Here is a 15,058-nt window from a genome sequence, read left to right as displayed (position 1 = left end):
GCACTGTCACTCTGATGGACAATTTCCTTTTCCACCCTTACCGCTCCCTGTCTCTCCTCTTTCTCCTTCCATTAAAGGACTCTTCTACCTCTAAGCTCTAACTTCTCTCTGTCCGGCTTCCCCCCTCTGCCTCTCTTTCCCTCTGACAGGCTTTCAGACAGTAAATCAGAGACATTGATCCAGCGCAGCGCCCAAGTGTCCTGGATTTTGCTAAAGAGCCATTTTCATTTCACAAGCAGTTTACTGGCCTTGCTACCCCCCACCCGTAAACATCGCCCTCCTCCCTCTTCTCTCGCTCTCTCCATCATGGCCTCATCCATACACATCACCCACCTCACCTAACCGCTGAATCCTCTTCTGAGTGCCGGCCGCTGTTTCCTCCCACTTTTTGCTGCCGACTCCCACTTTTCGTAGAAGGGAAATACCTTAGTAGACCTGAAACATTTCAATAATGCATACTGATTGCGCGCGCGCGCGCACACACGCGCACACACACACACACACACACACACACACACACACACACGTATATCTACTGTACACTCTTCCACAACCAGGGTCCAGAGCTCCGCAGGGTTTCTTGAATTGGTTCCAAGAGGTCTGACTCCAGCAACATCTGGACTAATTTAACAACCCTGGAATTAGTTTGACATCAGCACAATGAATACATGTGTAGGTCTACCTTTTTGGTATTGTAAGTTTCTATGGTTGTGCAAGATACATTTCTGTCTGAATTCAAGCATCTGCTAGTTTTCTGTGATACAGTGTAGTCTGTACTGTAAGTTTTTGCACAGTGACACATTTTCTATTGTTTTGTCTTCATATAACCACATTATTTGTGGCTAAGGGGGGTTCACATTCATATTGGTTAAACAGTGTAATCTATCTGTATCATACATATTTTATTGCACATACATACAACAATATAAGATATCTTATAATATAAGGTAAGACTTGCACCATGTACATGGACTAAACAAAATCTTATGCACACAGGTAAGAAGCTGAAAGTTTATACAAGATTTACAAGGTTACAGTTACTACACTGTTCTCTCAGTAAAAACCCCTGGTACTGGAGTACGAAGCCAACACAACAAAAGAAAAAAAAAGTCATCGTTCAAAAACTTACAGAAGGCAATGTTTACTGTAGCTTATTTGAGAACTGAAAGGTCTGTCTATATTGAAGTAACACTAGTTTATGTGTCCTGATGTAAAGGCAGTATCTTTGGGGATGATTAAACTTAGTTACAGATTGTGAACTTTTACAGAAACCTTTTGGTGAGATTGGTTTCTCAACTGCTAGTTTTAAGATTGACAAGGAACTTTGAACCTTACATTTTAAGCCAACATGGAGAAAACGTGCTGAAAGTGATAGAAGTGATACAGTCATATGCTGTCATGGTTTTTCTTGCCATATAAATGTTAATCTCTGGAGTACTTGAACAACTTCCATTGCACTGTGGTGATTGTCACTGCTTACTAGCATTTTGTCTAATATGAGCCACCTTTGCAGCAGTGTTTATGATTGTGATTAAGTGTGATTAAGGAATTGTAATTAACAGCGCCCTTAACCACCATTCATTTTGTGGTTTAAGGCACTTTTACTTAACAGAAATCCAGCTGGAATATTACCTCATCTTGTCACTTTTATAAAGCTATTCATTCAAAGCTCTTAGCTCAACTTGAATGTGTGACGACCTGAATCTCAACAGCAGAAGCCATAACCTTCTGCCTGCCAGCAGCCTGCAGGGTTGTGAGGCCCTTCAGGGAGATAGTATCCCACAACTGCAGATTCAGAGGATAGGATGCAGCAAAATGTCTGCAACAGGCATTCACACAAATTAACTGAAAGACTGGAGGACGACTGTTGACAGCTGCTGTTGTTTCCATGTACTGGTTGATTTTTTGTTTATATGTTTAGTATATGTTATATTCATGCACGAATGTCCACATTTCAGTCCAGAAATGTTTGTTTCTGGACATTTAGATAATGGAGAACTTTTCTTGGATATGAATGACTTCTCTTTGGAATATTGCTGTATTCACGCAATGTGTGCCGAATGGGAAGAATGGAAAAACCTCCCTTTATTTTGAATTGGGAGTGTTCATGCATTATTCCAAGATGGCTATTCCCACTGCCAGCCTTTTATTCACATCATTTAAATAATATAAATTTGCTACTTTTGTTAAGTATTTAAAAACGGTTCATTAAAACCAGATACAACCATCTACAATATTTAGCCGTGTTTTACCTCGTCTCTGGTTATGCAATCTCCGTTGATCCCGTTCGTTTGTACTACAGCTGTAGCGCGCTGGGTTTGCGTTTTAACAGGTAGGCCACCTGTGGCAACCCGGCCTGGCTGTCAAACTCGGCAGTTGATAACAACACACAGACCAAAACACAAACAGAAATTCCTTCATGGAACGGAAATTTCAAAAGCAGAAAATACTGGCTTTAGCAGTGTTGTTAGAAAACAGTTTTTCAACTTAGCATGTTTCCTTAATATTTGATGACACATTGTGGTCACAATGTGCACATTTAAGAAGGCAAGATATGCCAACATATTGATAAAAGTAAAAAGTTTCAGAGTGTGCAGCTCTCCCCTAATTTTTCTGATCCCATAGTTTTAGAAAGAAAGAAAGTGTTAATAATGTGACAATGTTTTCACCCCAAATGATCAAAATGGCTGATATCAGGTAGGACCACTTTTTTGTTTTATTTATTATTATTGTTAATTATTTTATCTCACACATACACACACACACACACACACACACACACAAACACAGAAACAGTTTTGTGACACCTTATGTGATAACTGACATTTTTGTACAACATTTTGACAGAACATGCATATAACTGATATAGCTTATCACACTGCCAATTAACTTCCTAGGCCTGCAACAACACAATGAACAGTTGAGACACAGCATGATGAAAACGACATTGAGCCAAATTGCTGCAATTAAAACTATTCAGCTAAATTGCAAAAGCCCCCACCATATAGTGCCACGGCAGAGAAATACAGGTTTAAAATGACACAATGCAAAAGCAATAATCCAAAATACAGAGTAACAATTTGAAGTTTTGTGTTCTCCATCTCCCTGCTGGAAGAAACTCAAGTAGAATGGAAACAAATATGTTTAAGTGCCAAGAAAATGTTGACAAGGCAGTCTCCTGTATTGTGTACTGTATTAGACTGCAACTAACGCAGTCAGCAACAGCAGTCATCAGCCTGAAATAATTCTTCATCAAACACCTGAGAGTTCACTGCCGTTGGATACTGTCAAACGAACTAGCAGTGGACATTTTTCAACACACACACTTGCACAGCCTTCTTTTACACACAGTCTTTAACTATTGAATGCATTGAGACTACACACACACAGGTGCATTGGCAGGGTGTGTGCAGCGAATAATTTTCAGGGCCAACAGGATTATCAGTGTATGTTCAGGGTGATGGCAGGGAATCAGCCTTCAAGTTAACGAAACAGTTAGCGTAATTGTTCTTCATCTGTCATCTCAAACAGATCTGTGGACTGTTCCGAGTCCCACAGAGAAAGAAAGAGAGAGAGAGGGAGAGAAAGAGAGAGAGATTACTGACGGGACAGTGATGAAAATTGGTCGGAGGATAATGAGTCTCGTTGTCTTTTCATCCTCTGTCTCTTTCTCTCCCTCTCTTTCATTACTCAGAGTGACTGGTTGTGGAGTAGCTTCACAGTCTGCTGCTTATTAAAAAATCCAGAGCGCCTTTAGATGAGTTCATCAGGCTCTCCATCTCTCTTTTTCCCTCCATCTCTCCATCCTCCCGCCGGCTCTGCATACTCTCATCTCCACCTTTTTTCCCTCCCCCTCTCTCAGTTTGAACTCCTACATCCTTCCTCTCTCTGTCTCTTTATCCCTCCCTCTTCCATCTGTTTATTTTTTTCCACCAAACAGTGAGAAAGACATGAGGAGGAGGAAGAGAGACGGAGGCCCAGGCAGAGAGGGAATCAAAGAGCTCAGAGGAAAAGACAATCACCTTTGTGACAGATGAAGCTTTTATAGAAAAATGGGGCTTTCTCTCAATTTCCTGTTGATATTCTTTGTAGTTTATTTTCCCCCAAACAACCCCCTTCCTTCCGTTGTCTCAACACTACACACCCCTCCTCCCTGTGCGTCTGCTCCACCGCGGCAGATTGTTTGGAATCAATAAAGATGGTTGATGGCAGATGAAAGTCGTGGGGCGGGACGGTGGCTCACTAAACACTCAATTCGCTTCACACAAATCACCGCCTGCGTCCCGCCGACACGTGATGGCTACATCCTGCAACAAACAATTAAAAACTCATACAGATGTGCTGTAGGGAGAAGCATGATGGCGTTTACATAAATACATATATGGTGAGTTCTGAGAGGCAGACAGGGTGGATGGGATATGGACAGCATAGCGACATAAAGGAAATAAAGAGAAGGAAGGAGGGAGGGTTGATGATTGTTGTTAAAATGAACAGGTGCTAAAAGGTCCAAAAAAAGGGAAGCTATTACGGTGAAAAATTGTAAAGTTATATTGTTGGCAGGGTATTTAGATCCTTTACTCAATTAGTTACACTACAATATAATCATTTGGCGGTGAGGTTGCAACTAATTGAATACCCCTCCCTTTCCCAGCGTGAAGTAGAACATACAGTGGCCGTCACATAACTTAAAAACGGGAAAGGCCCTCTCTACTCCCAGTGTTTGGTTTGTCCGTTCTGGGCAGCTGTAGAAACATGGCGGTGCAACATGGCGGACTCCGTGGAAGAGGACCCACTCCTGATATGAAGGGCTCATTCTCAGCTAACAAAAACACAATTCTTAGTTTCACCTAATTGTACACTAATGGAAACATAGTTATCAATAATACATTTCTGTCAGGTCCATTAAGTCAAGAACACACATGACAATAAAAATGATTTAGGAAATGTTTATTGAATAAATTGCAATTCAAGTTGATAAATATGAGAATTAAATTTTGGCGGTATGGCTCTGTTCAGGGAGTCCTCTGACCTTTCATGAGCACCATGAAATAGCAGAGAGTCAGAGGACAGCAGCAGCATTAGGGAACGCTCACACAGTTTAGGACTGGGAGAGCTGAACTATTCCCCCACATGGACAGAGCAGCAACGATGACATAAAAGCAAATGCCACGTTATACACGACAAGGAGGAGCCGGGGAGGAGGTGGGCGGCAGAGAAGCGAGCAGCAAGCAGTTAGGAGCAAACTGAATCTGCTTTAAATAGGGCGCCCTGTTTGAGCGTAGCCATTTAGCAGCGAGGGGAGTTGACCAACTGATGCGCTGATGCAGATCAGCTGATGCAGCTCAGCTGGAGCAGATCAGCTGATGAGGCCGTGTTGTTGGCCAATAGTGTTAGCAGCATCTTGACTACTTGGCCTGCCAGAACTGACGCTGACGCTCAATTTCTGCCATAGATCACCCTTAATCACACTGCTCCTTTAAGCAAAAACACCAATGTATCAAATGTGAATGACATTGTGAAAGGGGTCGCTGGTAGTGATGAGAGTTATTACCTGAAATTCCAATATTCAATGGCCACTGGGCTGCATAGCACCCCAAAACGCAAGGGTTGGGATAAAGTTCTTTTGATGTTCCAGGAATTGGTAGGAGCGTTGCCCGCAGATTAAGATATTTATGATACATTTTTGAATTTTTTTCACCTGACAGGAAGTCAGCCATCTTGGATTTTGTGTGTTAATTTTCATTTCTCGTTTGAGGACTTTAAGATGTACCTATTTTCAAACTAATAATTATTTAGATTGATATTGTAACTGGGATTGGTCATGGCATGTCGGGCCTATAGCGCCCCCCAATGAGTTCTAGAACTCCTACTATGGGGGTTTATTGGATTCATTTAAAATGTGGTTCCTATAATCCTCTGACTAATGTGCCGCTAAACTGCAAAGGAATAGTCGATCACTCGAGCGATGACATTTGCAACACGTCATTTCCAGCACTACAGACTCCATGCAGGAAATAATGTCTAACTTGTGTGTGCAGTGTCCGACAGTTACAGAAATGTCAACCGGCGTCCAGTCAGTACCCCCAACGTGTGGCAAGGTGTGAGGGCCCATTCATCGCCACTAGCATCTTTAATGTATTTGTAGTATAGTATTGTAGTATATGTATTAGTATTGGAAAAACACTACACACTCTATAAATATCATGATATTGATATCAACCATAGGACTGATGCTACTATACTGCCAATTTATACATGAACTTTATATATTGCTGTGTAGTTTAATATAACAAATCATATACTTGACGCAGATATGTTTTGTGTGTATAATCTTTAAAGCAACTAGTACCAATAGGGGTCAAATTCAAATTAGTACACTATTTCCCTCTGAAATGTAGTGAAGTATAAAGTGATATCAAAAAGAAATACTCAAGTAAACTTCAGTACAGTACTTGAATAAATCTACTTACTTTCCACCACTGCAAACAGATAAGCAAGGTCCTCTCTTTCTGTGCCTTCAAATTTAGAAGCGAGAAAAAAAAAAAAGGAAATATTCAAAGTGTTCCCTCGTGACGCCCCAGCTCATTGATTCATATCGCATCCCGAGAAATAATCAATTCATACACACCAGGAGCCTGTGTGATTTGTTTTAATAAGCTTTTGTCATTGTCTCACACATATGCGCGCGCGCACACACACACACACACACACACACACACACACACACACACACACACACACACACACACACACACACACACACACACACACACACACACATACTGGAATACCAATATTCTAATAGCACAGGACACATAACTCTTAGCTTCATGCACCACTGAACACAGAAAACAAAGGTCAAGTTAGAGTGCAGCTTAAGGTCCATTTTTCACAAGAACTATCAGTATAATTTCACACCTTCATCAAAAAAAAAAAAAAAAAAAAAAAGGAACTAATTAACATCTGCAGAAGAGCCAGTGTGCACTGCAAAAAGCAATCTCCTATTTAGGAGTTATCTTCCTGCTGTAGAAGGTTTTGATCTGTGACGACAGCGAGGAAAAGGAATCTGGATGCTGAGCGTAGCGGTGTGTATCCACAACCAAATCGAATCTCAGAGTTTACTCTTGATTGTGGCCTCTGTGGGAGACAAAAAAATTCCACTTGTAAAACAGGGGAAGAGAACACTTTACCTTGGTCATGCAGCGGTTAATAGCATTTTGGCTTCTGGAGCGTCTGGTTGCTTCAGAGGGATCTGTTAGAGCGGATTAGTCACTCTCAGTCCAACATGGCTTAAGACACACTGAAAACATGCAAACACACACACATACACATCAAACAGACAGCCAGTGTGAGTAGTGCCAGGTGTTGGAGACACATAAGGTTTATAGTGGAGACTTGGAGGCCTGCCTGCAGCAGCTCTATCACACAGACAGACCGTTCCGGTCCATCTACCAGCCAAGCACCGCTACTGCTCGCTCACTGCTGCTACAAAATCTGCTGTACATCCATTAGAGGAAAAAGACACCAACATCTAGTATGGACTTTTTTTTTTTAAAGAGACACACACCTGCATTTTTTGAAAATAACCTCTTTAGTCAACTGACCCAGTGTGAAGATATGAAAGTGCTGATTTCATGCTTCAAGTGTGGAGTTGATGCAGTGTCACAGTTTGAAACTGTTGCGTGTTGAGTAGAATCTAAGAGTTTCCTCCTCATCACAGAAGTACAGGATAAAAACTGGCCATCTGACTCTGAAGCTGGGTGAATTCATGGTTTACTTCTTATATACAAAATAACTCAACTTTACAATCTGAACATGAAATCAAAGGTAATATTACACATAAGCCATTCGGTCAGCTGGGGGGGGAAGAAGCTGTAAACACAACAGTGATATGATATCAAAATCATTGTAGCAAATATGTTCGCAAACAGCAATCCCCCAAAATATTCAGGTTGGTGATTTTCTTTAATGTTCTTTTCTGTGTTCTTCATTTATTAACATTTTGCTGACATTGGTATGCATTGTATTTTATCCTCATGTTAGTCCTGTTACAAGTTTATTTTTGAAATGGATTATAAGATAAATCATAAGATTGCTGTTGTCCTGCAGACGGCCTCTGAGCGAGGCAAAGGTCCTGAAAGATACATGTACGCGTTTCATGTTCTTTATGTGTTCTTTTATGACCATAAACATCTGGCAACCCCCTTCACTGCTCTAGTGAGTGTTACTGCTAGCGAGACAGTGTGTGATGTATTGACTCAAAATAAACTTCTTTGCCCAAATTCATGTTAATGAACATGTTATCCAGTGCAACATTGTTGCACATTGATGTGTTTTTAATAGTTTTTGGCTACACAGGAAATATCTGTAATAAGGATCAACTTGTAAAAAAAAAACTTGTACTAGTAAAAAAACTAGTAAACACTTTTATATTTAGATTTTTGTATAAATTAGAGAGTATAAGGGCATCACAGTTTGAGATCCCATTATTTTTAGCATTTGATCTTCCCTAAGGCGCACATTGAAATGAGAGAGAAATCCTTCCTTGTATCGGCAACTTCTGGTCGGATGTGTCTTCAAAAAAGATTTTAAAAATTAAGACTCTTAAGCCTATGTCTGACTTTAAAGCTTATGTGGGAGATACGGCTGCAGAGTTGATTGGATTCGGCTCTTATTTTTAATAGGCTGCGCCCCTTTTTCTTCTACTCTTCTTTGACTCCTTGTCTGTCAGGTCACATGTGAAACACTTTAAATCCTCAGTTTATGGTATGTTTTCATTTTGTCTATGTGTCTAAGGGTGCTCGTTTTTTATGCTTGCTGCTTTTTTGGCAACCGCGTCCTAAAACATACTGACTTGTGAAGGTATGCATACTGTGTGTGTGTATATATATATATATATATATATATATATATATATATATATATATATATATATATATACACACACACACCATGTAGGTTACCGAACACCCTTTGTGTGTGTGTGTATATATATATATATATATATATATATATATATATATATATATATATATATATATATATATATATATACACACAGTATGCATACCTCAAGCAGCCGTACAAAACTTGTAGAGGTGAAAATTTGCAACTTATGGATTCTTTTGTTGGTCTTGAGTTTGGCTTTGGCAGCAGTTGTGTGCCAAGAAAAGCAAAAAGTTGTATAAAAGCAGAAAGCACGAGATAGTTGAGACCTCTCTCTCAAAATGTTTTGGAGGCGAGAGGTGGGTTTGATTTATAGCAGTGGTAAAGCAAGACATTAGAGGTTAAGGCTGCAGTTGTAATACCAGTGCTTAATTTGAATAATTGAGTGAATGACTGATCATGTTTAGGAGCCCAGACTGCTTGGCATTATAAAACTATCAATCACGGGTGTAATCAAAACAAATGAGTGAAGTCATCATGTCACAGCTCGAGCCAACATGAAATGTACGTATTTACTAAACTTTATTCAACCATACAGATCAATCTGCAATGATGGCACAGGACTTTTGATTAGTCCATTTAAAAAATCAGGTGAGACAGGACTTGCAGATCGAAGGAGGAAACTTGGAGGCTTAAAACGTGATTGTTATGTTTTTGTTCAAACCAAACCCTTTACACCTTCAGAGGAAAAAGATTTGAATATATTCTTCATCGGCAACAGTTAAACGAGCGAGCTTGAGGTCAGCAGTGCCCAATGCAAAAAGCCATTTTCATGTAATTGAGGTGCAAAAATTGGCAATTTATTCCCAAAATATGATGTGCTGGTTGGAAATGTCAGGGTTTCCTCTCTGAACGCAGCCTTTACTTTTTTACACAGGGGTTTAGACTGGCCATCTACAAATAGATTCCTTTTGAAAGAGTAAATAACATGTTGACACACACCATGCAGGTTACCTGAACAATAAGCTGCTGTCATTGGTCAGCTAAAGAGGTGGACACAGAAATGAGGGCAAAACACAGATGATTGGCTAAGAAATGTATAAAAGTCATCAAATGTTATCTTGCCAACAGTGTATTTGGAAAAAGAAACACACATTCTAATTTGCTTACTTTCTGAGAGTGAGATCAGAACAACAACTGGGCACAGTAGCCAGGTGTCCATCCAAATGTAGTGCAAATTTGAACCAAATTTTCAGAAAATCGGCAGAAGAAAATGCTAGTTTGTGTGTGCATTCACTATTACTACTATTATGCGAGTAGGTGGTGGCCTGTCTCTCCGCTTCTGCTCTGTGTTGCCGTTCTCAAAATCCCCTCACATCGGGAAACAACAACAAACTTTGAGCTAGCAAGCTACATGCTGAAAATGGCAAGTTTTTAAGAAAATGTGAGTACTACAACAAGACAGGCTTCTTTGGTTCTTCCAGGGAATGATTGTAAAGGTTTATAAAGAATATGTTTACTGCATTTACTATCTAACTGGGACAATTTGGGGGCGAATGGTGGGAATTGCTGCGGACAAAGTATGAACGGCCATCCACTGGTAAGAGAACATTTAACCATGTATCCAGCTGATTTAAATTGCTCACGTTACTGTATTGTGTGAACAGTTATCTTCATTTAATATTGTATGTGGCTTCTTCTTACAAAATGCTCCACCAAAACAAGTTCATTCATAAGAGCATTTTGCAGCGCAGCCTTTGCTGCATCCAGAGTTTAGCGCCTCCCAAGATGATTGTGATTGGTTGGAAGAAATGCAATAAACCCAGAGCAGTTTTTTTCTCCTATCTTAGGATGTACAGTATGTGTGGTGTGGCCAGACCTTACTCCACAACGCTGTGGAGATAGGTCTGGCAATGTGAGACTAGGGGTCTTTATACCACTGCAGAAAAAGAGGTTAAACGAGATGACGTAATTAAAAGAGCGCCACACAGATCTGATCTTTTGGTCTGCCGCCAATTTTCATCTATTCGGTGGAAGATGTCACATGCTTCATGGATGTCATGATTCAGTCTGTTTCCATTGCACTCTTTCACATTTTGCTTTTAGCGATTTCTTGAGCTTTTATAGAAATTTCCACACAGGTTTTCTTATGTGCAAATTGAAAATGTGCATAAAAATAGGTGGATGGAAACACCATGACTGCACACACACCACAGTGGCCTACACTTCAAAGTGTCTCATATGCTGATCATATCCAGATGTAATGTAATACACTTTCAATTACACTTACCCACATAAGGTTTGTATATGTTAGCCAGATCACAAATCTGATTTCATCCATCTTGGTTTCCCAGAACTAAGTCGTCATTTCTGCTTATTTGTGAGTTAAATTAATGAGATACCATGTGTTGATTAGTGAGCTTTAAAGGTAGACATATTTTTTAACTTTAGACAGAGTCAGGCTAGCTGTTTCCCACTCTTCCAGTCTTTATGCTAAGCTACAGTACATTGGACATGTGTCAGTTACCGATCTTCTAAAGTATCTCTCAGAAAGAAAGCTAATAAGCATACTTGCTAAAACTTTAAGTCTTTTTATCGTGCCAAGCCTTAAATAATCTTATAATGAATAGGTTTTAAGTCTTAATTTTTCCCTCAAGCTGGTTATGTGGATTGTATTTAGTGCTATACTTGCAATAAATAAAGTAAATACATTGGCAAAAGGAAAGTGAAAATGTCTTTAGTTGTGCAATAAACCTTAAAAAAAAAAATCTCATTTATTCTGCTATGCTGCTTACTGAAATTATTCCGGACCATGACGCATGTGTAACCCTATATCACCATTTAACATTCAAATAGATTTAATTGATTAAATAAATAAATCAATAGATAAATTCACAAGTGAAATAACAAGGCAGTTTCTCAGTTTGTCAGCTATGGAAAAGGCCATGCCAATAAACACAATATATACATTAGATGGACTGTATGTCAGTAGTGCAACTCTGAATGTGCTCAAGTGTGTGTGTGTGTGTGTGTGTATGTATGTGTGTGCGTGCGTGCGTGCGTGCGTGAAAGACAACTCACCGGCAGGGAAGTAGAGTGGGAGGGTCTGCAGATACAGCTCCTTATCCGTTGGCAAGAACACACAGAAGATGACTCTGTCCAGCTGACACACACACACACACACACACACACACACACACACACACACACACACACACACACACACACACACACACACCCACCCACACAATGACCTTTATTACAAGCATATGGAATAACCATGAATTCATCAACAGCAGGGGGGAAACAATGTAACAGTATGTGACATTGTGGGAAGGCGATATCAGGAGAATGTAGCTAATGCATCCGTCCATTACTCTCCTATTAGCTTCCTATTATGGCCATGCCACAACACAGCACTTATGACACCGTGAGCTGGAACAGAGTGCTGCAAATATACTGTGTGTGTGTGTGTATGTGTGTGTGTGGCGGAGGGGGTGAAAAAGAGAGAGCGAGAGAGCGAGGCAGAAAGAGAGAGTACAAGCTCCTTTGTCTATAAGTACTTCTATTGTAAAAGTGTTTATGTGTATGGATGGATGTGTGTATACGGGAGAGATAAGTAACTTTGTGTTTTTTTTTTGCATGTCCCTGAGTGTTACACTGTGGCATTCAGCCCTCAGTTTCTCTCATTACTGTGTGAAACACTATTCAACTCAATCCAAAATCACCACTGCGCGCACGCACACGCACAAAATGACCTGTATTACAAGCATATGCAATAACCATGAATTCATCAACAGCAGGGGGGAAACAATGTAACAGTATGTGACATTGTGCAAAGGCGATATCAGGAGAATGTAGCTAATGCATCAGTCCATTACTCTCCTATTAGCTTCCTATTATGGCCATGCCACAACACAGCGCGTGTGTGTGTGTGTGTGTGTGTTTGTGTGTGTGTGTTTGAGGGGGTTGGGGTGAAAAGAGAGAGAGAGAGAGAGAGAGAGAGAGAGAGAGAGAGAGAGAGAGAGAGAGAGAGAGAGAGAATACAAGCTCCTTTATCTATAAGTACTTATATTGTAAAAGTGTTTATGTGTATGGATGGATGTGTGTATACGGGAGAGATAAGTAACTTTGTGTTTCTGCGCATGTCCCTGAGTGTTACACTGTGGCATTCAGCCCTCAGTTTCTCTCATTACTGTGTGAAACACTATTCAACTCAATCCAAAATCATCACTGCGCGCGCGCGCACGCACGCACACACACACACACACACACACACACACACACACACACACACACACACACACACACACACACACACACACACACACACACACACACACACACACACACACACACACATAAAGATAATAGCTTTCAAATAATATTAAGACACTGGTCGAGTGAGTGCAACTATTTTCTATCAATAAACAATCTTTATGCTCTGTGCTTTTGTGTTCTTCGGATCACTGCAGTCTATAATATTTACATTATATTCTGTATAGCTGGACATACAGTACAGTACACAGCACTATATGTAGCCTGATGATTAAAGTTACTGTAGCTGAAGTAAAGAGATGATTCCAGGGATATAATCTCCACTGTGATCTCTTATTTCTCACCCTCTGACAAACATTATTACCTCCCTAATGTCTCTACAAAGGTTTGGATTTTTCCGTTTTGGGGTTAGGCAGAGCAATTTATAGCCCGGCTGTTCATTTTCTGCTTGGTTTTGGAGTTTAACTGTCATTGCTTTCAAAGGCAGCTATTTCAGTAGCCTGCTAGCCTGGAGCCTGTGTTTTTCAGCCCAATGCTTGTCGCACAATTACCATCCTATCCTCGCCAGGATTTGAATGGAGGCTAAAAAGGAAGATATTGAAATGTGTGGTAAGTAACTATATCCCCTGGGCTAAGGTTCGAAATCCCTAACCTCCACGCTGTGATGCCTCCACTTGCGTCATTTTTCAGCCTCCCTCATTCAAATTAAAGCAAATGCTTGCGAGGAGAGATGCAAAACAGGGTAAGACTTTATTTGAAGGGGTGTGCATAAGGTCATGGGATATAATCTAAAGCTCCACAACAGCTACTAAATGGATCTAGACCATTTTCTCAAATGTTATACATCAGTTTTGTAGAAACTTTCAGTTAGTATTTAATTTGTAAAATATAACAACTATGAAACTTATGAGCTGCCTTGGGTTTTACTTTCTTGATTTATGAATAAATGATTCATGTTATTTGTTATTACACTTGATGCAGAGTGTTGGTGCATTGCCCCGTGTCTTGAGTCCATTTTGTCTTACTGTGTGTGTAATTTTCAATTTCATTTTCTACAAATACAACTCTCCAAGCCAGAGTAAGCGCCACAAAACAGTGTAAAAAAATGCTAAATGGAGCGGGATCAATTACAGAATAAACCTCGTCTGGTGAGCATTCTTACTTTATATGTATGCAAATAAACTCTGTCTCACCATCTGATTCGCTCACAGTAAAACTTTTTTCCCAGTGGTCATATTTCTGTGCTGAATTTAATTAAGAGCCTTGTTGATTTGGCTTTCTGGTCTTGTGTTCAGCCGTTTAAGTCTTGTAGACTGTTGTCTTCCATGGTGAGACGTGTAATGTTTAATGTTCGTTTGTTGAGCTTGGCTGACGGCATCACTCGACTGGTATTGCTACGGAGACTCTGGAGACTCCAGTGCTAACAATAACATCGTCAACACCCTCTCTGGGAGGTGATACAGCACGGTGGTTAGAGACAGAAAGAACGACTGAAAAGGGGAGGAGACCTTAAGAGTAAAGGAGGAGAGTTTAGAGCATGTTAACAACTGATTGGAAAGTTTCCTCTTTGTTCCAATCTCCCATCAGCCCCCCCTCTTCCCCTCCATCCCTACCCTGCAGTCATCTATTCCATCATTTTGTCTTTTCTTCGCTTGCTGTTTCTCCGGAGAGAAAGTGTGTGTTTGTGTGTGTGTGTGTGTGTGTGTGTGTGTGTGTGTGTTTGTGTTCGTCGGGTTTAGTCCCGCAAGGAGCCAATTAAAACGCAGACTTGGCCATGAGCATGAGAGCCAGAGCTTGGGAGTGTGTGTTTAGATGTATTTTTGTGTGTGAGTGTCACTGTGAGTGTGCGTGTGTTTTTTTTCTCAATTCACTCTTCTCCTCGCTCCCACCAGAA

General features: G+C 40.4%; 1 protein-coding gene across 2 annotated transcripts in view; it reads right to left on the bottom strand.

The window, feature by feature from the left end:
- Positions 1-6,633: 6,633 nt before the first annotated feature.
- The window catches only part of macrod1 (mono-ADP ribosylhydrolase 1), a 100,523-nt gene continuing 92,098 nt past the window's right edge, over positions 6,634-15,058 (bottom strand). Inside the window, exons 9-11 of one of the 2 annotated variants that reach the window (XM_028588884.1) lie at positions 11,968-12,049; positions 9,901-9,929; positions 6,634-7,137 (exon numbers count right to left, since the gene is read on the bottom strand). In XM_028588884.1, the coding sequence (XP_028444685.1) occupies positions 9,919-9,929; positions 11,968-12,049 (93 nt within the window). In that variant the 3' untranslated portion in view covers positions 6,634-7,137; positions 9,901-9,918. The remainder of the gene's footprint in view (positions 7,138-9,900; positions 9,930-11,967; positions 12,050-15,058) is intronic. The other variant, XM_028588882.1, reaches the window with a different exon arrangement.

This window comes from Perca flavescens, chromosome 10, assembly GCF_004354835.1.
Source record: "Perca flavescens isolate YP-PL-M2 chromosome 10, PFLA_1.0, whole genome shotgun sequence".
Classification (NCBI taxonomy): Eukaryota; Metazoa; Chordata; class Actinopteri; order Perciformes; family Percidae; genus Perca; species Perca flavescens.
The sequence above is the reverse complement of the archived record's forward strand: the minus strand, read 5'-3'. Positions and strand labels throughout refer to the sequence as shown.